The sequence below is a fragment of the Haliotis cracherodii genome, unplaced genomic scaffold (assembly GCF_022045235.1).
Source record: "Haliotis cracherodii isolate W230 unplaced genomic scaffold, xgHalCrac1.p SCAF_2, whole genome shotgun sequence".
NCBI classification, from domain to species: Eukaryota; Metazoa; Mollusca; class Gastropoda; order Lepetellida; family Haliotidae; genus Haliotis; species Haliotis cracherodii.
The window spans coordinates 31,672,438-31,690,178 of record NW_027266275.1 but is presented as its reverse complement, the minus strand read 5'-3'; the positions used below and the strand labels follow the sequence as shown (position 1 = coordinate 31,690,178).

Sequence of the window (17,741 nt, the reverse complement as noted above, 5' to 3'; positions counted from 1 at the left end):
GATATGCCAAGAAATGTGACTCTGTTGAGAGAATTTAGGCGTCACAGACACCGGGGCGCCCGTTCTCATACACGTTACTGAAGGCTTATTTTGTTTGTTGTTTAACGCCGTCCTCAGTAATAATCCAGCTTTATGACTGCGGTCTGTAAACAATCGGGTATGGACCAGACAATCCAGTGATTGACATCATGAGCATCGATCCACGCATTTGGGATATGATGATATGCACCAACCAAGTCTCCCGATCACCCGATCCAGTTAGTTGCCTCTTACGACAAGGAGGGTTGCTGAAGACCTATTCTACCCCGGATCTTCACGGTCTTTAAGACTTAGTGTACAGTAGATCTGGAAGAAATGTCATCCCTTGACTGATAAACCAATGCAGCAGAATTGAGATATATTACCCCTTAACTGTTGTTAATCTGCTACGAAAGCGGGGCGGTGGTGTAGCCTAGTGGTTTTAGCGTTCTCTCGTGACAACGAACGACCGGGTTCGATTCCGCTCAGGGGTACAATGTGTGAAGCCCACTTAGGCTGTCCCCGCCATGATACTGCTTGAATATTCCAAAAACGGCGTATAATATTACTCACTCACTAAGAAAACGATTTGTAGAATTAATATGTGTCGAAAAAGTACTTAAATTATCTAAATCATTTAAACACGCTAATAAACATAAATGACACGAGAGTTTGTGGAGAAGATACTTTATATTGACATTTACATACTCTATTTTACAGAACGACAAGTTTAACACACAGGTGTATACTCCATGTACAAGTGTACAGAATGTCGTCACACGAGGAGGACACAGAACAGCTGTCCGAGATATCACAGATATATCAGCCTCAGCTGCTTCGGTGAATAGACGGCTTGCAAGGGCGGAAACATAAATCAATGAAGTAATGTATACAATATTATATATCATACATTATAAAGAATAGGGAAATACTAAACGGATAGCTACATTTATCATAATCACTAGTATGTATGTGTTGGAATTTAAGTTAAATAATCCTGAGAAAATATTTCCCAGGGAATTATTCTTGTTGGAGTGATCTGTCTCAATCGCTCGGAAACACTAGGTTTATTCCGCTAAATGCATAATACCTCGGGCAGCACTGGAGTAGGCATTTTGCATTAAAGCACTAATCTGTTAAATGGAATATTTTTTTATGAAGGTCTGGACCTTGACCTTTAACATTCCCAGAAGGCAGCTGCCACCTTTCCGGTTTGCCGTTCAAATGTGTCTGTCCTGTATGGCACGTGACCGCAGGTAGGACTTGTGAAAAATAGAAATTGCCGTTGAGATCGTTTGCCAACAGACGATATATTTATTCACGTTTTCCCCTGTGGGAAGGCTGGTCGTAAGAGGTGGATCGGTCGGTGTGGCTTGGTGACTAGGTTGCTCACAATATCAATCATTGAATTGTCTGGTACAGACTTCATCATTTACAGGCCGCCGTCATATAGCTGGAATAGTGCTGAGTGTGACGTTCAACAACAAAACACACATTACGTTCTATGCTCCAAAGAGATTCAAGATAATCAGCTATGTTCTCATTCGAGACAGTACCGCAGTTGAACATGTATCTAAAGGATCATGGTATAACAAGCTTTATTATGCCTCAAAGTGAGATTGACCAATCAGAGACCAGAACTAGTGACCCAACATGAGCCCGTATACCGTCAGTAACAGCCATTTTGGATTTCCCAACACCCACTTCACATATTTCACATGAACATTCTGGTACAGAAAGTCGTTATTCGACACTGTTTTGTGTTTTTCTATCATTAATTGTGAAGTGCAAGGACATTAATGTTTTTTTAGATCATGTTCGTGTCTTTATTGATAAAGATTATGGTTAAAATTGTCAACAATGTTTGAAGAGTAGTCTCCCTTTGACCCTTAATCTCAACGGTTGCAGGTGTCAAGTTTTCATTTTGACATGACATGAGACATGGATACCAGATAGTGTATTATAAATTCGTTATGGTATTTTTAGTTACCTTAAATGGTGTCATATCAGGTTAGCAGAAACATATTGGGCGAGGTTGGTACAATAACAAATAATATTCGTCACGAAATGGCCAGTGTGCGCGAGTGTGTTGACACTCTGGATTTACCTTGACCTTGACCTTGACCTTGACCTTTAACATTCCAAAAAGCAACTGTCCCATTGATATTACCCGATATAATGCCCACAGAGAAAAAAAGGCAAGATCATAAAAAAACAGCAACAACTTCTGAAAGATACACTAGGACTGGTAAAAGAACAGATATATAATTATCAACATGTAGCACTTACCAGCAGGAAAACACTATAGCGATATAAATATGTAACAAATACGAAAATAACTAACATAAATAGCTGATATCAATATTAATACATAACAAACAGGTTGAGATTCTTTGGTATCACATCACATGACATAACAATTATAACAAGATAAAGGGTATCCGCTCATGAAAACAGCGCTTTTGGAAGTCTGAAACAGTTTTAAAATGTAATTAAATCCACGAATAAACAATAGTTTACAGGAAAATATAATTCATATTTAACATTATATCTTGTATTTGAACACTGTGTGAATAATTATCCCTTCAGCTAAGAGTACGGACCAACTTGAGAAGATCCCACACTAACATACAAAAACACTAAAAAACAACAACATTCTAACGTGTAGGCTCTCACAGCCAGTAACACAGTTCATCTTGCTATCACAAATTCCAACAACTACACCAACGGTCACCATTGTTCCCTATGCAATTCTTTCTCACAGATTTAAACAGTTATGGCAATATTCCGGACATGCACTGGCTAATGTAACCAAATATGTATAAATATGTACACAAGGTGTGAAATAAAAGATTGAGATTTATTAATTTTTAATTAACAAGTTATTGAACATAACGATAATTAATCCAAATAAAATACACCATGTACTTATTAGTATTAGTAAGACGCCCAAAATAAAGGCATTTCGTGCTATTTATTTACGGTTATGACCGCAGTTTGTAATATAACATATGAAACAACCCCAAAACCACGAATTTGGTAACGAATCCTAGATTGGGTGTCGTGAGTCTATTCAGTGAATTATTTTGCAGTGTTTTTTTAATTCAACTATACAGTTGAATCCCGTTTATTCGGACGCCGTTCCCAGTAAAATCGCATTGAACATTGCAGTGTTTTATTAATTCAACTATACAGTTGAACCCCGTTTATTCGGACGCCGTTCCCAGTAAAATCGCATTGAACATTGGAGTGTTTTATTAATTCAACGGTACACTTGAACCCCGTTTATTCGGACGCCGTTCCCAGTAAAATCGCATTGAATATTGAACATTATACAGTTGCACCCCGTTTATTCGGACGTTGTTCCCAGCGAAACTGTCCGGAGTAACGAATCACTGGTATGAAGAAATGTCAGTTATACTTACTACTGAATAAGGTCCGGAAAGCTGGTGTTCGGATAAACGAGGTCCGTGCATATGGGGTCACGATACTGAACATGTCAGCAAAGTCACAATAGTTGATCTACAACTCGGCCTGTTTTGAACTATTAAAGACTCAATCACTAACACTGTACTACTTAAACACAAGTTAAGCACTATCCGGCATGACAGATTAACAATATTAATATGAAAGAATCAGGTGGTCCTTAACTTATATTAAATATAGATATGGTTTATTCTAGTGATTGGCGTTGTAGAAGCGTATGTTAACTGACGTCTTGAAGACACACCCAAATTTGTACATATAAACAGGAATAGTACTCAACTGATGACAGGGTTACTAACATATGTCATACAGTTACATTTATTTATTTTATTTCAAACGATGCTGAATATGCATCAGTTTAATGACAACATAGCCTAGCAAGCCATGTAGATTCCCGTAGAAGCCACTCAAATTATCCCTATCAAAAGTTGAACTGTATACATTTCATATAATCCTATACAGTCAACATTTCAGACGTAAAGATTTGGTAGTGTGAATAACAGATTCATTAATACTGATAGGATTGAAAATACGGTGCTGTGTTGGGAAACCAAGAAAACCTGACAATGCCCTGTGAATATTAATAATTTTATAAAAAAAATATAAAGAACAAGTCGAAACAAATGCAAAAAATGAAATCCGAAAGCCCACACTCTCAGAATCAGTCCACAGTATACTATAAGGTGTTGACATTATCATTTATAGAGCTTCTATAGCTGAGTATTCACTACAGCCCGCCATGGAGACTGGTGAAACACAAACAAGGTGAAGAAGTTACGTTATTCTAGCCAATCATAATCAGATCTGGATGCGGACGTTTTCATCCCGATCTCATCTACCAGATTACAAGCATCTTCCCGAGGCAAGAGAGTTAACTGACTTAAAAAATCCAGTTTCAACTGGACTTTTATAGTCAGTTAACTTTCTTGCCTCGGGAAGATGGACTACAAGGAGATCATTGCGATACACAGGCGGGTCCAGAGGGGGAATCCCTCCCTTTTAAATATGCTGGATCCGCCCTTGGGATATATGCAAACGAGGTGCAAAAGGATTAGGTTGTTCTTCATAGGCTGCCATTGTCATAATCTGTGGTCATGCACATGCGCGCTGGGATTCGTCAAAAGCACATGGGCGGTTCTGGATATACGTGTTCTAGAAGGCTTTGATGTGCCCATAGGCCTGCAGGGATGACATGATGATGTAGAACACCCAGAGGAACACCAGGAACAGCGCGCATAGAATCTTCGGAATCTTACTTCCGCCCAACTCCGCTTTACCGAATTTGCCCACAACCCGACGGAGGACCAACAGCCCCAAAGCCAGAACAGCACAGACGGTGTACAAGGTGACACTGAAGCTGAGGGAACCGGCTGGTACCTCGAATGTCTTGCCCTGAAAAATGAACAAAAATGTGATTTATGTGGTTCCTAGTTTCCATGACATTTAAATCGTGACGTTACGGGTCCGAGGAGTTGCTAGGGTCCACAGTGTTGTATTACACCCAATGTATCAGCCTTGTAATTAGTGGTGGAACATTAACGAGGTGTAATTATTGATTTGGGTTCTCGTCACTGGTATATTGCTATAAATCATGCACTTTGAGTTTGCAAAGTGAGTTTAAAACTGTTAAGGCTTTCCTTTCAGTAGAAAGCAGAGTGTTAGCTGAAAGTAAAAAAAAAACGATGCAGGTCTTAGACGTTAACCACCTTTGTGAAATTTATGAGCAAGGGTAAGGTATCGATAGGCGAAGGGTCATAATAATAATGATTTTGTAACCAAACCATCAGCGTATCCTGGCACATCTAAGGGAGGCAAAGAATTGCGATACTTCAGACTACTTGAACACCTATCCCCACTTGTCCCCACCCCCGATCAGAGATTACTGTGTAGATATATGGTACAACACAAATAACAATATTTTTTGTAAACAGGCGTTACCTGTGACGTCCAATACACGGCAGCGATCACCCAGGAAAGGCCAAGGCCGAGGAACACGTTGACGGAGTTGCTACCGGTGACGTTCCCGATGGAGTTGTCAGCAGTCTCCTCCTGTAGAGCAGCTTGTTTACTGGCGAACAGATCGGGCAAGCTGGTTCCCAGGGCGACGAATGTAATGGCGGTGACTGTGTCCTTCAGCCCGACCAGGCAGCCAAAAAGGCCGGCCAGATCCCCGACAATGGCCGTCAGCACGCCGACGGCGCCCAGCGAGACGAAGAAACACAGCCAGCCGCCCCAGATGGAGGGGGGCGGGATGCAGGCGAAGATCACCTGGAAAATGACACGTGACATTTTGTATCGAAGATGGCTCACGTTGGACTCTCAAGCGCTTATCTTCATCAAGTTCATAAGTTGAGTTGGAGAATTTCAGTTAAAAGTATTAGCGTCCTCTGTGTGCGTGTGAGGGCGTGCGTGCGTGCGTGTGTGTGTGTGTGTGTGTGTGTGTGTGGGGGGGGGGGGGGGGGGGGGGGGCATATCACAGACAAATCCCTGATGTCAGACAAACCGATGTCAGATAGCTGCAAGAATATGTATCACAAATGTGAGGATGGATGAGCGCCATGTTGGTCACTGGATTGTCTGGTCCATTACTTGCATACCACCATCATATTGCTGGGATATTGCTGTGGCGTTAAAATATCATTCAGAGTGAGTATGATTTTACGCCGCTTCTAGCAATATTCCCGCAATATCACGTCGGTGTACAACAGTAATGGGCTTCGCACATTGCATCCATGTCGGAATCGAACCCGGTACTTCGGCGTCATTAGCGAACGCTTTAACCACTACGCTACCCCCCAACCACCACATCATTCATACCTTGAAGCCAAAAGTGAGGAAGTGCATGACGTAGTCGAAGATGTTGGCGTTTTCGACGTCCCCGCCATTGACATTCATGGCTTCTTCAAACTGCTGCCCCCACGTCGTCGTCGACACCTTGAGGGAGTCGAGGTTGGCGTTCGTCAGATTGACAACACGTGACACCACCCCAGTGAACTCTGTTTGAAATGAAAGGGATGATAACACACTGAAGCCAGGTTACACAGGAAACAACACAAATGAAATGTAAAACCAACATCAACCAACGACAGATATTTTAATTTTTTACCACCTAAAGTATATACAGGTTTAAACGGCTGACGTTTACTCAAATGTTTTGTCACCTGTCATTCCCTTAATTTAATAGTATAACAGGATCCTAAACATGAGAATATGTTCTCAAACGTTAATGTACCGCATACTGTATGGTATCGTTGACTTTCCTATGGAGTCATGTATAGTGATTACATCGTGTACGTTTGTTTGTTTGTTGTTTAAAGCCGCACTCAGCAATATGTAAGCTATATGACGGCGGTCTGTGTAAATAATCGAGTTTGGACCAGACAATCCAGTGATTGACATCGTGAGCATCTATCTAGCCAATTGGGATACGATGACATGCTTCAACCAAGTCAGCGAGCCTGACCACCCGATCCCGTTATTCGCCTCTTACGACAAGCATAGTCGCCTTTTACGGCAAGCATGGGTTGCTGAAGACCTATTCTACCCCGGATCTTCACGTGTCTCATCTTGTACATATTGTTGTTACGACGACAACACGAGAGACGGATCCACCTCGGAAGTGTGTCGACAATTTCGAATATACGATGTCGCTATATGGCTGAAATAATGCCGACGCATTACTCACTCACTCCCTCTGAACGCATACCCAAGTATAATCTTCAAGTAGCCACTGTGCCCACTTAAGCGCTTGGCCATCATACATGTAGCGCTACGCTCAAAATTGCGGCCTCGCCCGAGCGAGCACTCGATTTACTTAATCGAATCAGAAGACTGTTATCTAATAAATTTTAGAGTGCGTGAGTTCAACGCCGCTTTTAACAGTATTCCAGTTATATGAGCTTTTCTGTTTAATGTGGGAGGAAAGCCTGAAGTGATGCAGGTCTCAGACGTTTACCACTTCGGTGAAACCCACGAGCACGGGTATGGTGCTGACAAACCTAGAAACATAATCGGGGCGAACCGAGATTCGAACCCACACTCATAGGTTTCTGGCGTGTCCAAGGGACGCAACTCTGCACAGCGAATCGCGGCGCCTTAGACAACTGGGCCACCCGCGCCCCCGTATCTCCATGCCTATGCAGTGACATACATATCAAAATTGTGTGGTTCCAGTCTCATTCTAGAAGACTGGGCCACATGTGCCCCCTTATATTTTAGACGGAATATGTTCAATAAATTATCTTAATACTCAGACAGGAGGAGGGTTCTCGGTTGTATTTGAGACGGCAAGTCGAGTCGTCTACTGGTGAATTCTCCTCGTTTAACAATCAAAGAGTAATTTGACTGGACGTATTATTTTACCTTCGTGACATACTACCGAACTCAAATCGAGGCTAGAGGTGCAGGGTATTTATCATGATAGAACGGAGATACATGTGATACTTTGGGTAATCGAGGATATGGATATATTACAATATTATTATATACCGGATATGGCTGCATTAAGTTTCATGATGAGGAAACGAATAAAAATCAAATCTATCTTACAAATTATCTCCCTTAGATCAGAATCGTCTCATTCCCAGCTTCGGAAGGATATCGATTGATAATGTTTCTCTCAAGACTCTCCGACATTTTGAATATTAATAACTTTTGCAACATGTTTGGACTTAAGAGATTCAATCGTGGCAAGCTTCCTACGATTCTCTGTCTGCCGATCTGCTAATTGTGCAAGAATCACAACTAAGAATTTTTTAGAAAGGGATGCGCCGCCAATACAGCTGAAGACATGACATATAAAACATTTGATAATACTTTATCAGAAGAAAGCGTGTTTTATATAAAACAAATGTCGTATTTAATTCATATGGATGAAAATTTTTTGAGGACGAACCATCATCGTTCATGATGGTGACAACAGTCCTCTTCAGACGTCCGATAGTAGCGCCGTCGGGGACAACATCGGTCAGCTGGATTTCAAAATGCTCGTCCTTCTCGAAGTTCTGAGACAAAGGAAGGTTAATGACATAAACACACAGTTCACTCTTCTCTGAATGGCATCAGAACTGGGGATCTTTGATATTGATCATTATTTTCTGTTCCAAGTAAACGAATTCTCTCACACCTATAAACATTACAGAAATCATAAGGCCACATTAGAAACCACTGAAGACAATCTGTCGTCTTCATTCAACACGTGCGAACTGGTCATCTGACGGAGACATTGAAGAGTTCGAACTGCACAAGGTATTACTTGATAAATAAATTGCCCAGCAAAAGAAAGGATACACCCTTTTTTTCGGGAGGATAAAATTAAACAAACAAGAAATGGTTTTTCGATGTATTTGATACGGGTACCATAGCCGTGTTTTGGACCTTAAGGTCTTCAGCAACTCATGCTTGCCGTAAAAGGCGTCTATGCGTGTCGTTATAGGCGGCTAACGGGATCGGGTGGTCAGGCACGCTGACTTGGTTGATCGTTGCTCATGATGTCAATCACTGGATTGTCTGGTCCAAACTCGATTATTTACAGAGCGCCGTCATATAGCTGGAATATTGCTGAGGGCAGCGTTAAACGACAAACAAACAAACAAACAAACCTTAAGGTAGCACTATTTCGTCTTTGTAATGTTTTGATAACGTTTGTAAAATTCGGTTCAAATCCAATTTTATTTTCAAGTGTATAGTTTCTTTTTCCTGGCAGTGTATTTAGGTCTTGTTGTGGTGATCAATGTTACAGACGTCCGGCGATGAGGGGGACTTTATATAATATTATCCAAATTCCCCACCCCGATCAAGGTATGAACACAAACTTATTATTTCTGGTGCAGTTTAATTTGCATAATGTTTATCAGGCAGTGGTTATAATGATTTGTAACGTTCCACAAAGCGGTGTCAACGATGTGAGTATCGTACGTCTATGTTAAAGTACGAGAGTTACGACACTCCTAGTGCTTAGTAAGGGTGAAACGATACACCGATATTCCGATGCATCTCGATACTTGACCCACGATACGATATTCGATACACGTGGGCCCATTTATCGATACGCCACGATACGGAACGCAAATCTCAAGTAAAGCGTTTCCTCGCTATTGTGCCTTTCAATAAACCGCTAACTTGGTTATAGCGCGCGGTAACGCATGGCTCCCCAAAACGTACTTACATTTTTATTAAGCTCAGGTTTTACACCGACATGTTTTTCCCCATCTCAAAAAACATTATCAGCTGATCACCGCAAGCACATAACACCGGAAATACCTGTCAGCAAATCCGAACTGAAGTACGCAATTAAATACCATTACTATACTATCTTGTTATTAAAACGTGTTCATTATATATCTGGACTTGTGTTTGTAATATATTTTATTAATTTTATTCAAAATTTCATTTAATATTGTTTTCATTAAGTTATGTGAAATCGTGTGTGAAGAGATACTGCAACCACGGTCAGATTACCGCTTTTGACGTATTGAAACGAACTTTAGTTGCTAGAGAATGGATACATATATTAAAAATGCCATACTTTGACTCCTTAAAAGTCATGTGTGTGGCAATTTGGCGAATATATGTCAACATAACGTTTTCGCAATCGAAATACATGTAGCACGGGAAGTCCCTAGGGTGACTGATCAAATTGTTCCATACGTAAAAATATCCTGCAACAGCAATCACCAGTACCAGAATGTTACACTTGTGGTTCTTATAATTTGAAATATATATATATATATATATATATATATATATATATATATATATATATATATAGTAAAAGCTGCAACTAAGGTAACACGATATTGGAATATATTATTCCTGATAAAATTCTTTGAAGTTGTATCACCGGTGGAGTACATTATTTATTTTCTGGTGTTTGAACTTTGAATTGTTTTTAAGGAAAGTTAGAGAAAGTTCCAACTTCAGTAGTCTTGTTATTATAAAATAATTTTGACTGTTCCAAAATCATGAAAGGTTCAATCTTGACATGCTTTAAGTCTTGTTTTTTTTATCATTGCGTATCGAGATACGTATCGTATCGTGACCAGAATATCGAGATGCGTATCGTATCGTGACCTTCCTGTATCGTTGCAGCCCTAGTGCTTAGAACGGTTTGTGAAACCGGCCCCTGTTTTGCCCGACTGATCTAATGTCGAAGCAACAATGAAATACAAATTAAGATCCTATGAAAGTGTTTTCATGACTCTTTAAAAACAATCATCTTGTCATTGCAAAAATTCAAATCTAGGAACAATATTGTGCAAGATATTGGATAGATTAACCATCAGTTTCTAGCATGTAAATATATTCATTGTTTTCATTTGTTAAATTGTCTTAAAATATATAATTGAAAGGAGCTTATAAAATCTCTTCACCTTCAAAAACTAAAATCTAGACTTGCCAAAGTATTGTTGACTCGCTTCGGAGATTTCAGGTATTTTTTGTTTCAGGGTACCTATGCCAGGCTAGCTATTGGACAAATTATGTGATATAACGATGTATCGGCCATAAAGGTATAAACAATGACGAGTCCCGTGATGGGATTCGAACGACGGACGTTCTGATCCGGAGTTGGATGCTCTGTCAATATAACCGAAGACGTCAACCCGTCAGAAAGCTGACATGGAAAGGGTGCCATCTACGGGACGACTCCACGCCTTGCTGCCATGAGGCAAAAAGAAAAGATTTTATGTGCGTTTCATCAGCCTACCTGATCGTCAATGATCTCTATCGCGATGTATTTAGTTGTCTCCCCGTGCTGGAACTCCAGCTCCCCCTTGCCGCCGATGTAGTCCCTGCTGCTGATGGCTGTCATGTCCATTGTCTTCCACCCCACAACCACGCGCCCGTCCGCTCCGTTAGACCTCTCCACAGGGATCATGGCCCGACCAGCGCTCTCCTTGAACACAAAGCTCGGCTTGGCGAACCCAAACACGCCCGGATCTAGAATACAAACAGGCCGATGTAAATGTAGAATTAGGAGTGAGTGAGTAAGTTGGGTTTTACTACGCTTTGAGCAATATTCAAGCTGTATCACGGCGGAGGACATCGGAAATGGATTTCACAGCTTTATCAGCTAGGATACCCCACCGCCCCTTTGAGTGAGCGGTGGTTTTTATGCCGCTTTTAGTAATATTCCAGCAATATCATGGCGGGGGACGCCAGAAATGGGCTTCACATATTGTGCCCATATTGGGAATCGAACCCGGGTCTTCACCGTGACGGGCAAAGGCTTTAACCACTAGGCCTTTAGATTTTTCCAGTATTCGGCATCAGCAAATCTGAAAACACATATTATCTATCGACATTGTAAAAAACAAATGATTTCGACAATTTTCCATAGCTTGCGTGAACCATGTAGTTGTGAGACAGACATAATGTCACTCTGGAATACAATAGATGACGTCACATGGTTCCTTGTTAACAGAACCGACCTGATTGGCAGAGCTTGAAAAATACAACCAAATCGAAGTTGTTTGGATATCTATTGATCGAATTAAATAATTAATGAATCTGGTAGCCATTGATCCTGTGATTGACATCATGAGCATCGATCTACGCAAGTTGGATACGATGACATACATGCATCAACCAAGTCAGTCAGCCTGACCACCCGATCCCGTTAGTCGCCCTTACCACAAGCACGGTGAAGTGAAGTTAGGTGTAACGTCGCGTCCAAGGTTATTGCACTTATATAGCGACGTGCATCCACGTGAGTGTTAGTGTATATGGCTGCTTGTTCTAGTCCGGACTGATGTCGATTTATAGTGCTAGCTCACTGAGATACCATACCCACTCAGACACAGTATACTGACTCCGAGATGACCTGTCCCTGTTTTAGCCCCCTGATACCAGACAGGGTAATAACAAGTACCGTCTTTTAACGGCTTTTGGTTGAACGCGGCCGGGGATCGAAACCCGGACCTTCCGCTCTCCGGGCGGACGCTCTACCACTAGACAACGGAGGCGAGACAAGCACGGGATTCTACAAGACCATGTGGAGTCGGGCCTGGACTCACCGTCATCGTTGAGGATGGTGATTTGTGTGACCGATCTCTTCCCTACCCGGGCCTGTTGGTCGGGCTCGGCCGTCAGTCTCACGAAGAAAACCTCGTCCGGCTCCCAATCGTTGTCATCAATGATCTCGATGTCGATTTGTTTCGAGGTCTCTTCCGGTCGAAACACGATCGTCTCCTTGAAGGGTTTGTAGTCGGAATTGGCCTCCGCTGTCCCATCAATGGTCTCAACCCTGCAAGAGTGAGTGAGCGGGGGAATGAGGGAGGCGATAAGGCAGAGAGGGAGAAATTAGGGAAACGTGAACAATTAGGAAAACACCCTGGTCCTCGTGGCTTATTTGTTTGTTTGTTTGTTGTTGTTTAACGCCGAAATTCAGCAATATTCCAGCTATATGACGGCGGTCTGTAAATAATCTAGTCTGGATCAGACATCCCAGTGACTGACATCATGAGCATCCTACGCAATTGATACGATGCCATGCATCAACCAAGCAAGCGAGCCTGATCACCCGATCCGCTTAGTCGCCTCTTTAGACAAGCATGGGTTGCTGAAGACCAATTCTAACCCGGTTCTTACTTGTGGGGATCAGAGAACGGTCGACAAAGATCTATATTGTAACAAAACAGGTCTTACTTTGCGGAGTGCATGAAATCACGTGAGCACCTTGATTAAAAACTTGAAAAGATTTTTAAAATTTCTGTTGAAGGTATGTTGACGGTACACATGCTTTGCAAATCCAGCGATAGACCGAATTTTCCACTTCAGTTTACGAGCCGGGTGTCGATTTCGGTACGCGATTTTTATTGGACTATGCATAGACTCGTTAGTCCAGCCAAAAAGTAACTCCGTAATTCCAACCTAGTTCGGCAAGGGTGGAAACTGGATTTGTATACTCAGTTAACTCCCCTGCCTATGGAAGATGGGCAAAGATGTATCGGATCGGGGATAATGAATCTTACGTCCGCCTGTCAAAACACAAGCATGGTCAAGCAAACAGTGATTGATAGAACCGGAAACGACCAAAACCGACAGGGCTCAATGCGTACATTGTGGCCATCCGATCTCTATTGTAGTCACATGCTGGGTAACTATTCTGACCTAGAAACATTCACGTTCTTGGTGATGTGAAACTTTCACTCGTCACATGATTGTTTGCTTGCTTGTTTGTTGTTTAACGCCGCATCCAGCAATATACCAGCTATATGATGGCGGTCTGTGAAATAATCGAGTCTGGACCAGACAATCCAGTGATTGACATCATGAGCATCGATCCACGCAATTGGGATCGATTACATGTATCAACCAAGTCAGCGAGCCTGACCACCCGATCCCGTTAGTCGCCTTTTACGACAAGCATAGTGGCCTTTTACGGCAAGTATCATGGGTTCTTAAGACCTATTCTACCCCGGAATCTTCACGGTCCCGTGTTGTCAGGGAAGATGGTCGGCTGGAGCATCTGTTTAACTCACATGATCAGCACCTTGTTGTTAATGTTGCCGTGTCTCATTAGGGTCAGTTTGGCACGGCCATCTTTCTCCAAGACGGCGGTTGACGATGCAGCCCACTCCACTACCGCCGTCACTCCAGCGTCGTAATCCTCAAAGAGGGATACACTTGACCCGATGTTCTCGCCGGTCATCAGTTTCGTCAAGATCTTCGGACAAGTGAAGGAAAACATATAGGTAAGTGAGTTTTGTTTAACGCCACATTGAACAGGTTATATCACGGCAGTCTGATGTGGGAGAAAAATCGGCATAAATCAGTTCTTAGTCGCTTACCACTTTCGTGAAACCCACGAGCACGGGTATTGTCTTGATAAACCTTGAAAATAATAATTAGAAAATGCGATGCGAGCCTACGATCGTAGGTTCCTGGCAATTCTGCACAATGAATTCAAGCGCCGTAAATGACAGGGCCATACAAGTACATGGGCGATTTAACACTCGTTATTGTTCTCGATACGTAAATTGATGTCGCTGAATTTAATATAACGACCTTACAAAAGATAGAATTCACAGTTTATTGGAAAACACTGGATTCAGCAAACAATTAAAAGGATAAACTTTTCAAACGACTATGATTATACAGCATAATCCTTATGCTGCGTAGTTCCATTTTAAAACTCATCGCTCTTTAGGTAAGCTATTTTAACTCGCTCTATTTTAAAAATCTCATTTCATAAAGGGAAGTAACTCTAATTGAGATAGTCAAGAGCTAGAGCGCTACGTGAGTGATCAACGACATGTATGTGGGTGCAAACACGGGTTGATGTGCACTGCGTATTTTACTCACGGACTTCAAGGACGGTTACAAGATCGTAAAAGAGAACAGATACCGCTTTTGGACGAAAATATGACGGGACGGTCTTCCCTCAGTTTCGATCTAAAATCCTTGTCCAATGTACAATTTCGGTGAATTACACCATACTTATTTTGAGATGAGTTAGATATAGGAACGTGAGTTTGACAAATATTTTATTATAAACCATTCTTGTATGTGGAAGTTCGCTGTAAATATTGTACCATACTTTGGCACCCTCTAATTACGTGTCATCCTGTACACAAACCGCCACCCCATTTTACACACCCTACACCCCCCACACACCCACTCACGTCTCCCGCCCATGAACCCCACCAATCCCCTCACTCACGCCCTCAACCCACGTCCCCGCCCATGTCCCCACCCATACCCTCAACCCACGTCCCCGCCTTGCCCTCACCCGCGTCCCCGCCTATGCCCTAAAAACACGTCCCCGCCCACGCCCACGCCCCTGCCCACGTCCCCGCCCATGTCCCCACCCATACCCTCAACCCACGTCCCCGCCATGCCCTCACCCGCGTCCCAGCCTTGCCCTCACCCGCGTCCCCGCCCAGGCCCTCTCCCGCGTCCCCGCCTATGCCCTAAAAACACGTCCCCGCCCACGCCCACGTCCCTGCCCACGTACCCGATCCACGCCCCCGCCCACTTTCCCGGCCTCCATTCCCTCCCACGTCCCGACCCACGTCATCGATCCGTCCCGCTAACGTAAGATATCACGACAACCTGTATTCCCATGATGTCATCGGGATATTACATATCTTTCGGCTTAAGCTAGGTCCCCTCATGCCAGTAGCTCGTTTCCTGTGAAATATTAAATTGTAACCTTCACAGAGGCTGTAATAGACGATAACCCCATGTGGTACATACCAAATACAACCCGTGAACATCCGGGTAGAATAGGTCTTCAGCAACCCATGCCCGCCGTAAAAGGCGACTATGCTTGTCGTAAGAGGCGACTAACGGGATAGGGTGGTCAGGCTCGCTGACTTGGTTGAAGCATGACATCGTATCCCAATTGCGTGGATCAATGCACAAGATGTCAATCTCTGGATTGCCTGGTCCAGACTCGATCATTTACAGACCGCCGTCATATAGCTTAAATATTGCTGAGTGTGGCAACAACTCAACAAACAACATCAACAACATACCAAATACCAAGTTGGCATTTCCAAGAATTACTTCACACTATTGATGCCCAACGCCTCGGGTCAAGATGGTTTGATGTTAGTCGTGCATGCGCTAACAAACCTAATCTAAGAACGCACGGTTGATGTGAATATACTGTCATGCATATGTAGCCAGCTCACTCATCATGGAAGAGGGCCACGGATGTAATTGTGAGATAAATAGTTGATAGGTCATCTACTGTCTATTGAATGAAATGAAAAGCATGCATAAACTCACGTGTTCGGCCTTCAGGAAGTGGTCAGGATGAGTCATGTTAGTAATGGTTACTTGTGAACATTGGGGTGTTATTAATTGTTACTTATGAACAATGGGGTGTTATTAATTGTTACACATGAACAATGAGGTATGTCAGTAATGTCATGAACAATGAGGTATGGCTGTAATGTCATGAACAATGAGATATGTCAGTAATGTCATGAACAATGAGGTATGTCAGTAATGTCATGAACAATGAGATATGTCAGTAATGTCATGAACAATGAGATATGTCAGTAATGTCATGAACAATAAAGTAGGTTATTAATTGTTACTTATGTACAATGAGGTATGTCAGTAATGTCATGAACAATGAGGAGTTTTTTTTAATGTCTTGCGGGATGTCCGAACCCCCAGCAAGGAATGATGTGTGTCAAATGTAGTTTAAATGGTTCTGCTGCCAAATCGCAGCTATGAACTTTGCCTCTTTTACTATCCAACATTGACTAGTCGGTCATACATAGATCATCTTCCAGAGGCAAGGGAGTGAACTGATTTTAAAAGTCCTGTTTCCACCCTTGCCGAACTAGGCTCGATCGTAGCGCCATCGATGGCTATTACGAGTTATGTCCCCTGTATGTCCCTTCTGTTGACCAATCATATACCACCTCTTGCATTTGCATCAAAATGGCGGCGCCCAGTCAAGACGATATGATCGATAATCAAGATCTATATTGTACTTAAACAGGTCTTACTTCGAAAATTGCATCAAATCATGTCATCACTTTGATTAAAAACATTTGAAACATTTGGAAAATATCTGTTGACGACGAGTTGGCGGTACGCAGTTTACAAAATGGATGGGGACGATATGCGATATGCATATGCGACTCTTCAGTCAAGCCAAAACAAAACTCAATAATTCCAGCCTATTTCAGCAAGGGTGGAAACTGGACTTGTCAGTTAACTCCCTTGCTTCGGGAAGATGTACATGTACTACGAATCCCACTTCCAGTAGCGTTCTGATGGAGTGTAGCCCCCACAAGCGCCTTCAACCGGGAAACACGAACGAGTTGAGTTTCCATGACACGGCCAATCTTAGTATTTTTAGACGACGGCAAGGACAACACTCGACACATTCTTCTTTGACACCTTGACAGAGCTTTGAAGCTCGGTGCAACATCAGAGACGTTAGCAACATGTGAGATACATTTTGAACAATGACTGCTCCCTGATTTCAACATTGTATGCAAGGAGTCACAAATTATGTATGTGGGATACGTATTGAACCTCACCTTATCCTGTCTCTCATTGGTTGTTGGAACGAGGCGGGGACCCCCTGTGAGGTTCCTGATGGCGCTCATCCTGTACCAGCCCTTGTCGTGAGACGTGTTTTTAGCAACATAGGCGGCGACTATACGCGCTTCATCCTCCTCCGACAAGTTTGGCTGCTTGCCAATTTTCTGAGAAAATATATTAATTGTCTCGTTATTAACAAAAACATGAAATGCATAAATTTTATA

The 17,741-nt window shown here is 42.5% G+C and overlaps 1 protein-coding gene across 2 annotated transcripts in view; it reads right to left on the bottom strand.

Annotated features, from left to right (window-relative positions):
* Positions 1–4,459: 4,459 nt before the first annotated feature.
* Positions 4,460–17,741, bottom strand: part of LOC139469005 (sodium/calcium exchanger 2-like) — a 37,611-nt gene continuing 24,329 nt past the window's right edge. For both annotated transcript variants that reach the window (XM_071251141.1, XM_071251142.1), the window contains 8 exons: positions 17,514–17,681; positions 13,986–14,170; positions 12,519–12,748; positions 11,210–11,442; positions 8,399–8,507; positions 6,322–6,500; positions 5,443–5,772; positions 4,460–4,896 (listed from right to left, as the gene is read on the bottom strand). In XM_071251141.1, coding sequence (XP_071107242.1) covers positions 4,657–4,896; positions 5,443–5,772; positions 6,322–6,500; positions 8,399–8,507; positions 11,210–11,442; positions 12,519–12,748; positions 13,986–14,170; positions 17,514–17,681 — 1,674 coding nt within the window. In that variant the 3' untranslated portion in view covers positions 4,460–4,656. The remainder of the gene's footprint in view (positions 4,897–5,442; positions 5,773–6,321; positions 6,501–8,398; positions 8,508–11,209; positions 11,443–12,518; positions 12,749–13,985; positions 14,171–17,513; positions 17,682–17,741) is intronic.